The sequence below is a fragment of the Anoplophora glabripennis genome, unplaced genomic scaffold (genome assembly GCF_000390285.2).
Source record: "Anoplophora glabripennis isolate ALB-LARVAE unplaced genomic scaffold, Agla_2.0 scaffold501, whole genome shotgun sequence".
Classification (NCBI taxonomy): domain Eukaryota; kingdom Metazoa; phylum Arthropoda; class Insecta; order Coleoptera; family Cerambycidae; genus Anoplophora; species Anoplophora glabripennis.
The window spans coordinates 360,645-372,268 of NW_019416582.1; the positions used below are offsets into that span (position 1 = coordinate 360,645).

General features: G+C 35.2%; 1 protein-coding gene across 9 annotated transcripts in view; it reads right to left on the reverse strand.

Moving 5' to 3' along the window:
* Positions 1-10,895, reverse strand: part of LOC108910543 (protein daughterless) — a 54,417-nt gene extending 43,522 nt beyond the window's left edge. For 8 of the 9 annotated variants that reach the window (XM_018715169.2, XM_018715171.2, XM_018715170.2 and 5 more), the window contains exon 1: positions 10,495-10,895. In XM_018715169.2, coding sequence (XP_018570685.1) covers positions 10,495-10,584 — 90 coding nt within the window. In that variant the 5' untranslated portion in view covers positions 10,585-10,895. Of the gene's footprint in view, positions 1-3,921; positions 3,975-10,494 lie in introns of those variants that run through there. The other variant, XM_023455012.1, reaches the window with a different exon arrangement.
* Between the last annotated feature and the right edge of the window lie 729 nt (positions 10,896-11,624).

Consider the following 11,624-nt stretch of genomic DNA (forward strand, 5'->3'; position numbering starts at 1 on the left):
AATGCGATAGTTATAAACAAATTAAAAAATGGGCACTTTTCTTGTTTTTTTGCAATAACTTTTTTGTTTATTAACCGATTTTAATTTAACAAGTCTCATTTTGTAGATAATTTTATTCCCTACAAGCGTCTGTGAGTCATTTTTGGCTAAAATTGATAGTTTTCCCTACAAAGTGAAAAAATTGTTTTCCTCACTTATTTGTTTAAATAGAAAAGTTAGCTAATAAAATTATTTGACTCACGAGATGAGATGTCTTGTATTATGTTCCTTTAGACAATTTTACAATAATATCGCGGATAGGAATTTTTTCGAGTTTCTCTTTTTTTTTTCGCTAATTTTCCTGGACTAAAAGTGGCATCCTTACAAAGTTAACGTCTTACAAGAACTATGGGCAGATGACAAAGACAGATGATTACAGTTTTGCGAGGAAATTAGAAATTTATTTGAAAGACAACCCAACTTTAAAATTTGTTTTAATTTCAACTGCAGAAAAATATGAATATTGGAACACAGTGTATATGCATTCTTAAATAAGTTACTTTAAAAATAGGGACAAAAAGTCAAATTTAGAATAAACATGTACGATTTTTTTTAAAGAAAACTTGTTGGGAAGTGCTAATTTCAATATGACATTTAGGCCTAATTAATTTGCTTATTCGAAAACAATCGTGGTATTTTGTGAAATAAAATAAAACTCAAAATTAAAGGCAATTATGGATTTTGATGATTATGGACAGTGAGACATTCCCGTTGCAAGTATTAGTAAAAGTGCGCTCGTTTACTTCTTCAAACCAGTGAAACCACAACAAAAGTTCAAGAAGCGTCCATTACAGAAATTGTTTACGATTAACTGGTGGAAAAACTTTATTTATTAAGAACTAAAACAGATTCCCTATTGTGGATAATAATCAAAACGTTAGTAATACGATCTACAAGATAAATTACATATTCCAATCACAAATAACATCCGCGGGCCCCACAAAAAAGCTCAATTACTCAAATAAAATTATATGACGCGCATAAAACCAGCGATACGCTCAATAAATAACGATAATTGCTTTGACCGATAGATATGATCGCGCCAAACATACTCGTAAGTAATTAAGTCCTTAACTGAATTTGCATTTTTATTGCGTTACCCGGGTGGGCGTTAAGTTTCAACCGGGCGACGGAATATGCGAAGTGCAAAGTTAAATATCTCTTCCGAATGAATGCGGTAACGCATATGTATATATTCGAGATATGAAATAGTATTTCCTCTTACCACGTCGATGGTTTATTGCCCTTTCGCAATTTCCAACTTCCATTACAGCTAAATATATCAGCGAGGTACCTCTGACACAGCCAATGTGGTAGACCGGGAGGAAACTAAACTGGTTGCAATTCAATAAATTACTAACTTTAGACACGCTCTACAATTAGTACGTAAAATTGGTTTTGCATTGGTGCGTAATGTACACGTTCTACGCGACGCGTAAAGTACATATTTTACGTAAACGCGTAAGTATATCATTTTCGGTAATATGTAAAACACATCTACGCGATGCGTAAAGTACATATTTTATGCAGTGCGTAATGTACACGTTTATGCAGTGCACAACGTACGTGGTTTTAGGGCGTTGTGTGAGCCCACATTTTACGCAAATGGTAAAGTATATATATTTTACGCAGTGCGTAAAGTACACGTTTTTCGCAATGCGTAAGGACACATCGCGTATGTACATCTTTTTCTGTAACATGTAAAACAAATCTTTTACGGATGTGTAAAGTACACATTTAAAGTAGTGCGTAATGTACACATTTACGCAGCGCACAACGTACGTAGTTTTAGTGTGTGAGCCCATATTTTACGCTAATAGGAAAGTACGTATTCCACGCAGTGCGTAATGTACATATTTTATGTAGTGAGTAAAACACACATTTTACGCATTGCGTAATGCACGTATTGTTCCCCAGCGGTATTTAAAGCATATTTGACGATGATGCGTAAAGTACATATTTAATATTAACTGGTAATATGCACGTTTTACTCAATGCGTATTACAAATTTTCACGCAACACGCGCTGTGACAGGTACACGTTTTCCCCTGCATATATTTTATGTCGTGTGCAATTTTTACATTTACACACATTGAACTCACTGCGTAACATGCATGTTTTTTGACGATTTGTTAAACACATACATTACGAATGCATAATGTACGAATTCGCGTGGTTTCGTTTTACACAGGCCGCAATGCATGTATTATTCGACGATATATAGCACTTTTATGTGATGCGTAAAATTCACGTTACACGGAGCGTAAATTTCAAATATATGCTTTAAGCATACGTTTACGCAGTCCCTAATGGACGCGGCGGTGTGTAAAGCACGAATTGATTTCACGGCAATGCGTAAAGTACAATTTTTGATGGTAGTGCGTAGAGCACGTATTTTAGAAGAGTACGCTAATCATACATTTTACATTAGTTGTAAAGTGCATATTTTACGCGTTAGTACTGGCAATATTCAGTAATGGTGGACATAAATTCAGTATTAAAGAAATTAAATGCAACTCTTGCGTAAAGTACCAGCTAACTTATTCAATGATTAGCTTTCACAGAGACCAGCTACAATCTCGGTCGAAATATTAAGAGGTTACTGAGTAATATCAACCCTTAACACTGAATATTGTCGCAGGCCGCCAATTTCTGTACCAATTAATTTCAAACACGCCCGACTTAGGGCAGTCATTTGAATAGTGTTACCTGTAATAACCCCTAACAATCAATAATAACACGATGTGGCATATACTCTCCATTACGAATTACACATCGTTCGTTATAATTATAGTTTCCTCTATTGCTGCTACACTTTCCTCTCTTTGCATTTTGAAACACGAATAACAAAAAAATTGTAAGTATTCTCTACATTTTAGTCAGTAATCTTACTCTAACACGAATTTAACTTTTGGTCAATAAACACTTCATATCCCTAACAACTGGAACCGCTGTAGTATTAAATTTTACAACCTAATGAACTGCTATTCAGTTCGAACGTCTGGGGTGATTTATTAATTTAATTTTAAATTGGGACAAGTTCATAATGAGAGAAACTATTTTAAATATAAAAATTATACAGAAATTATAATGTTATTATGCTTGTATCAAAAGGTTTAGAAATTTTCACACCACCAAAACCTCCAGGCTTTGTACGTTTTTGTAAAAAATTGAATGAAACATTTGACAATTATTATTGTCCAGTATGACGAAAAAAAAAATACATTCTTAGTCACATTGGAATGATGTATGAATAAATATTCATACACCAAAACCGGACTAGAAAAATTATAATATATTAACCTTTAAAACCCATACCGCTCTATTGGAAAAAAGAAAAACGAATACTTAGCCGTTATCGCCGACCTGTTTAATAGAATTGTAAGAACTGGTTTGAATCGTAATAATTTATTTTACGTTAGATCGACATATACCGGCTTGAAAATACAAAACTAGATTTCATTAATGTTCTAGGACGCAATGGCCAACACGGGAGGTTTATGGAAATTGAATTAATAAGAAATGCGTTTATCTATCAAAAGTTACAGGCAACTTTTTGCGTATTAATTATTGGCTTAATGACAAATAACCCCTATAAGTGAGCAATAACAAACAACGTACCAAAAAAATAGATAGACGCAAGAAAAAAATATTTGGCAAAAATACTTGCAATAAAAAGCTTTTTCAAAATAATAACAATATGCTTCTGAGAACAAAAAATCGGGGCGTCACGACGCCCAGCGTCGTTTATGGTCTTGTGATCTACTTTAATTTCAAGTCTTAGTCAGTCCAAACAAACCTATTTTAGCAATGCTCGCTTTGCTTAAGCTGTTTAGATGCAAACGCATTTCCCACGATAAAACAATCATCTTGTACACTTACTGCTGAAGATAGGAATGACAAGAGCAAGGACATATCGTCTAAAATGATGCTTATTTATTTAACCATTTTCTTCCTATTTCATATAAATGTTAGTTTAAGAGTCTTCTGTATAACACCGGCAACACTGCATTCTACGTTATGCGTAAATCCTACAGTGGAACCAGCGGTTCTCAACAAGTTTTCTATTACAAAAATATGCATATTTACTGTAAAAAATCTAGGAACACTGAGAATGTCTGAGGAAGGAAAATTAGTGACATACTGACATATTCATTCGATTATAAATAGTAAATAAAAGAGTCTTATGGACTTAGAATTCCTAAACACCCAGTGTAGGATGTCTCCAACTAGATAGTATGGTCCTATTGTGAGGATACAAAAAATTTAAATAAAATTTTGGACACGTGGTATTAAATGGGATGAGGTAAGCTCCATTTTCAATAGAAAGCATTATCTTTGGGATTTGACAGAAACGACTAATGACGTCATCTATTATTCTTTTTCCAGAAACATACCCAAATTTTTTTCCTGTTAAAAAGCTCTTTTTTTTCTAATAAACTTTTTATTAGAAAAATTTTTCCGTATTACTTCCCGTTTAAAAGTAATAAGCAATATCGTCTTAAAGAGTCTCAAAAGAAATACCACCTAAAAATCACATTGGCGGTGGAAGGATCAAGTAGTCGTTGGAAAATAATTGAATGTTCTTTGTTTAAATTGCATAAATGTCACAAAATACTTGTCATTACTCAATACGAACGTCAAACGTATAACTTTTGTGCTTACAAATATGTTTTCTCATTCAGAAAAAGTTGATATGTTGCTAATTTAGGTCGAGTCACAAAAAATTCAAGAAGAGCTGTAGAGTTATATCGAGAAAGGTATCCAGAGCGCCTCATTCCTGATCATAGAACCTTTACAAGATTGGAGGCGACCTTTGCGACGAAATGAAGATGCATTTTCTGTTCGGAAACATCAAATAATTGACCGAAGGNTGCTGAAGATAGGAATGACAAGAGCAAGGACATATCGTCTAAAAAGATATTTATTTCTTCCTATTTCATATAAATAAGAGTTTAAGATTTTTCTGTGCAACACCGGCAACACTGCGTACTACGTTATACGTAAATCTTACAGTGAAGCCAGCGGTTCTCAACAAGTTTTCTATTACAAAAACATGTATATTTACTGTAAAAAAAAATTAGGAATCACTGATAATGTCCGAGGATGAAAAATTAGGGGCATACTGACACTGCTGACTATAAATTGTAAATAAAATAGTCTTATGGACTTAAAATAAATTATAAGCAGCGTTAGAATTCCCAAAATAAGTAAATAAATAACTTTGCCACCCAGTACAGTGGCTCAAACTCGATAGTATGCACCTACTGTGAGGATACAAAAAATTTAAATAAAATTTGGGACACGTGGTGTAAAATGGGATGAGGTAAGCTCCATTTTCAATCGAAAGTCTTCTATTGGGATTTGATAGAAACAACTAATGACGTCATCAATTATATTTTTTCCAGAAACATACCCAATTTTTTTTCCTGTTAAAAAGCTCTCTTTTTTGGGTATTACTTCCTGTTTAAAAGTTATAAGCAATATCGTCCTAAAGAGTATCAAAAGAAATACCACCTAAAAATCACATTAACGGTGGAAGAATCAAGTAGTCGTTTGAAAATAATTGAATGTTGTTTAAAGTGCATAAATGTCACAAAATACTTGTCATTACTCAATACGAACGTCAAACGTATAACTTTTGTGCTTACAAAATGTTTCTCATGCAGAATATATTGCTAATTTACGGCGAGTCACAAAAAGATTCAAGAAGAGCTGTAGAGTTATATCGAGGAAGGTATCCAGAGCGCCTCATTCCTGATCATAGAACCTTTACAAGATTGGAGACGACTTTGCGGCGAAATGAATATGCACTTTCTGTTCGGAAAATTCAAATAATTGACCGAAGGGTAAGAAATAATGTTGATATAGCTAGACTGTTACAGTATTTCGAACAAAATCCATGAAATTCTATACGACAGGCTAGCCGGGAATTGAATTTGGATAAATCAGTCGTTCAACGAATTTTAAAGACCAATGGGTATCATGACTACAAAATTCACAATTTGGAGTATTTGCCTGAGCGTCACATTGAAAACAGACTTAATTTTATAGCTCAAACTGTAGTAATGTAGAAACTGTTGATCAGAACCATTTTCGTCACTTCCTTTGGACGGACGAAAGTCGGTTTGTCAGTAATGGTTTGCCAAACAGGCACAACGAACACTACTGGTCCATACATCGAACAGCGTGAGTTACCTAAATTTTCTACAAGAAGGAACTTCCTGCACTTCTGGAGAATGTGCCTTGGCAGCTAAGAAAATTGCAACAAACCTCTTTTCGGCACTTTTTTCAATTTTTTAACTATAACTCGCAAACTAAGCGTTTTTTGATTATAACTATGATATAGGTACCAAATTAAAGTAGGCAACATTTCTTACAAATACATATAATAACTCTAAAGTCTGGACAATTAATAACGTCGTTAGATCGTGTTGAAAAAATGGCATTTCTTGACTTTCCGTTAAAAAAAGTTGAAAACATTCTAACTGCGCGCTGGTGCCCTACTTTCAACTTCATACACCTCAAAAAAGCAAAAACGCCATTATTTAATAATTTTCATATTCATTCGTCGTCCTTACCTGCAGAATTATCACCTGAAACAACGAGAATGGAGACTTTAGATAACGAGCGTTCAAATAAAAACGTGGTCGAAGTTGGCTCTGACACATTGGACGTAGGGAGTAGCTTATAGCGACCAACTTAACCTCATTTCTCAACGAGCTGTATAGCAGCTGTCAGTTTCAATAACGTTAATGACTATATAACTTTATTTTAAAGAATAATCGTGATAACAATAACAAACAATTAAAGGAGCTGCGGAAAGTGTCCCCCTCCTTGTTATAACAATAAATTAAAGCAGCTGCTGAAAGTGTCCCCCTCCTTGTTCCAAGCACTTTTCACACCTGTTCCTCAAAGAATTAAAGACATTTTCTAAGATGCTCGGGGTATTGTTAATTTCACGAATCTTGTCTATAAGTCGAGCCTGCAGATGGTTTAAATCAGGAATAGGCAGTTCAAAAATAGTGTTTTTAAGGTAAGGCCACAAAAAGAAATCACACGGCGTAATATCACATGACCTCGGTGGAAATTCATGTTCAGCATTGAGACTTATTAGTCGATTTTGGAAAACTTCCCTCAACATATTCATCGTCTCGCCTGCCGTATGTGCCCTTGCGCCATCTTGTTGAAAGTAAAAGTTTGTAATTTCGTTTTCTTCCAGCTGGTTAACAAAAGGAGCGATAATTTCTTCTCTATACCTTTGCGCAGTAAGAGTACCATTAAAAAAAATAGGTCCATAAATCCTCCTTCGATTGAGAGCACACCAAACTCCAATTTTTTGAGCGTGTAGAGGGCCCTCGACAAAAAAGTTATCTGGTTTTTCAGAAGACCACATTCTCATATTCTGTGAGTTTACGTAACCACTTAAATGAAACCAGGCTTCATCAGAAAAAAAGGTGATATTATGAAGTTCACCGTAGTTGTTTAAAAACCATTCACAAAATACAGCCCGTCGCGGAAAATCAACTTCATGAAGTTCTTGCTGACAAGTTAAACGATAGGAGAACAAACGCAAATCTTTTTTTAACACTGTGTGGCAGGTACCGACTGATACTCCCACCATTTGTGATAAAACACGTACAGAAGTTCTTGGCGCATTTTCCATTATTTGTTGGACATTTTCTTTTAATTCTTCAGTCCGCTTTTTAGGTCGGCCGCTTCCTTCTTTTCTTGTTACACTGCCCGTTTCACGAAAAACATTAACACAACGCTGAACTGCACTTTGAAAAATTTTGTACTCAACAACGCCGGGAAATTGATTTTGAAATTCTATGAAACATTCCTCAATAGAATACTTCCATATTCCATCAATCTTGCGTCCATTTCTAAAGTAGGACTCTATGATAAACACTTTTTGTTCTTGAGAAAACACCATTTTAAACGCTTTTTAAAACGAAAATATTCAAATTGATAGCGGCGATATAGCGCTTTGACAGATGACGTTTAAGTTCATTTGCTATACGCTACGCCCTACGTCCAAATTTTCAGAACCAACTTGACCACGTTTTTATTTGAACGCTCGTTATAATATAATCTATGTTGTTCACGTTCATTATGGACAAAGTTTATTATGTCTTTGCACAATACAGTTTAATATTATTTTTCAAAAAGAGAAAACGGAAAATAAGATGAAGAAGAAGACAATATCTGCATAAGGCTCAGGATTGCGTTCGCAGATGTTCTGTTTAGAAGATGGACCAGGCTGTATATCCGGAGCGGCGTAATGTCCCCAGCCCTAGAGAAGCTTCTGAGACTCATTAGCTTTTTTTCGTATAAATACAAATTTGTTTCAAATGTTTTCTTTTATCAAAACCTTCTATCTTCCCTTTGAATTAAGAGTAGCACGATTTTGTTTGAACTAGGAGGCCCGTTGACCATATATGGACCTCCGCTCACGTTTGACAATTCCTTAAATGTAACCTGGACATACCAGATAACCATAAAATAATTGATTTTAGAGGCGTATGAAGTTGATAGTAGGGCACCAGCGTGCTGTTAGAATGTTTTCAAAATTTTTAGCAGAAAATCAAGAAATGACATTTTTTCAACACGATCTAACGACGTTATGAATTGTCAAGACTTTAGAGTTATTATACGTATTTCTAAGAAATTGTGTCTACTTTATTTTGGTATATCATAGTTATAATCAAAAAACGCTTAGTTTTCGAGTTATAGTTAAAAAACTGAAAAAAGTGCCGAAAATTTGAGGTTTTTTGGAATTTTCCTTGTGAAGCCGACGCTTGGCGAGGTGGTAAACCTCAGAATCGAATTCACCCCAAAAAATATACAGGGTGTCTCATAATTAGCTGCCAACCCTGAACAGGCCGATTCTATGATCAAAACTAAGTAAAAAAGTTCATATGAACATGGGTCCGGAAATGCTTCCTAAGGGCACAGGGACCCATTGAAGAGGGAGGAATGGAAATCATTTTTTTGCAATATCTCTCAATCGCGTTGTGATAAATGAATGAAATTTGGTATACACAGCTAAATTTTGATGAGCAATTTGATGGACTAATCCATTTATTTCCACAAGGTCCATTGGGGTGGGTACGGGGGGGCCCTTGGTACTTTGCGTGTGTAACTTTTTCATCTTTGACTTTTTAACAAATTGGACAGCAAATTCCGTTTTCCCGAACTGTTTTACGTTAAAAAGGTACTCTTGTTTCAAATCGTTATCTTTAACGGTTTCTGAGAAAATCGCTCTTGAATTAATCCCACTTTGGTCAATTTCATAGTAATTTAAACAAAAAATAATAATAATAATTTTCCTTTCCTCTCTTTTCCATTTAAAGGATTAATTTTTATTTAATTTAATTTTTTATTATTATTTTTTTATTAAAACTAGATTAAATTGAAACAAAATATTTTTTTTTGTTTAAATTACTATGAAATTGACCAAAGTGGGATTAATTCAAGAGCGATTTTCTCAGAAACCGTTAAAGATAACGATTTGAAACAAGAGTACCTTTTTAACGTAAAACAGTTCGGGAAAACGGAATTTGCTGTCCAATTTGTTAAAAAGTCAAAGATGAAAAAGTTACACACGCAAAGTACCAAGGGCCCCCCCGTACCCACCCCAATGGACCTTGTGGAAATAAATGGATTAGTCCATCAAATTGCTCATCAAAATTTAGCTGTGTATACCAAATTTCATTCATTTATCACAACGCGATTGAGAGATATTGCAAAAAAATGATTTCCATTCCTCCCTCTTCAATGGGTCCCTGTGCCCTTAGGAAGCATTTCCGGACCCATGTTCATATGAACTTTTTTACTTAGTTTTGATCATAGAATCGGCCTGTTCAGGGTTGGCAGCTAATTATGAGACACCCTGTATAGAACCGGTGAGAAAAAAACTTCTACATTTTTTTCCTGGAAAAAACCTTTGCTTACTGGATTATAACTGTATTAAGGATTTAACGAATTTAATCCTTTTATTTATTCTTAATGGCATTTTCCAACGACTACTTGATTCTTCCGCCGCTAATGTGATTTTAAGTGGTATTTCTTTTGAGACTCTTTAGGACGATATTGCTTATAACTTTTAAACGGGAAGTAATACAGAAAAAGTTTTCTACTAAAAGTTTATTAAAAAAAAAATTTGGGTATGTTTCTGGAAAACACATAATTGATGACGTCATTAGTCGTTTCTGTCAAATCCCAAAGATAACATTTTCGATTGAAAATGGAGCTTACCTCATTCCACTTAACACCACGCGTCCCAAATTTTATTTATTTTTTTTTGTATCTTCACAGTAGGCCCATACTATCGAGTATGACACACCATGTACATTAAAAGTTTCCGTTCTTAGGCTTTGTCTATTTCCGTGCAAAATAATGTTCCAAACAACGTTACGCGGAGACAAACGAACGGCACGACGCCATACTCACCCCACTGTCAGGATTACCAAATTGGTTGTACTTCCAAGGCGTTTGCCCGCCCATGTAGAGGCTCGCATAGGAATGCCTCTGGAATTCCATGTCGGGATCCGACTCAAACTAATTCCGAGACAAACGCAGAATCTTCGCTGAGGTCACGACACGGAAAAATGTGCAAACGACACGAAAAACGCAACATAACCCGCGATAACCTACAGTACGACGCGCAATACGACTGATTATTAACAATCGCCGAGATGCAACAATAAAACCGGTCGTCCTTCGATGCTAACTCACTAATCGCTTATTGTCTCATTCGGTCAAACGGGGCATTTAAAAGACAAAGACTAGGAAACGGCGAGCGTAGGTATTCGCGAGACTTTCCCTGTGGGGGCACCACACTTGCACACAGTTCGCTTATATGTCGTTTGTGACGTTATGTGTATGAATATGTAATAATAATCCAACTCTCTGTGTATGTTCTCCGCCCCCCCACCATCGTCGGCCGACGGTGCCGACGGGAGCGCGAGACTGCTTGGCACTCCACGATTATTGACATTGGAGTCCGTGCCGGGAGGTTGGGGGCTTGCGGTGAAAGAACAATAATTGTTTTACTCGGCCTTTACGAAAGATCACAAGCCACGTGACCAATAATTTTATTTCCTTCGCTTTAGAAATTACATTTTGGTAAAACGAAAAATTACTAAAAAATTAGACCAATGTTACGATAAAATATAAAGTTTTAAGGAGGTATATCGGGGTCCGAGGGAAGTGAGGAGCTCAGGGGGGGGTCTTATGCTTTTCTTATGGGACTAAAGCCCGCTACATTATCTATATAGCAAAGAAATCTACTCATATGCACATAGCATACATATTGACTAATTAACAACATAAAAATATCGTATTTAAGTAGTTTTATCCACGACTATTGTATAATGTACCCATTATACGTCTGTTTGCTCGACCTTAATAATACCCATTAATCACGGCAGTGATTAATGAGTCATTAATCACTACTGTCAGATGCTTCCTTAATTTAGCTATAATATTATATTGTACTGCTACAAACAGTCGGTTTTTTTAAATTTTATCGTGTAAACCACTAAATATTTTCAATTCAGTGCTGTACATATAAAAAAAAA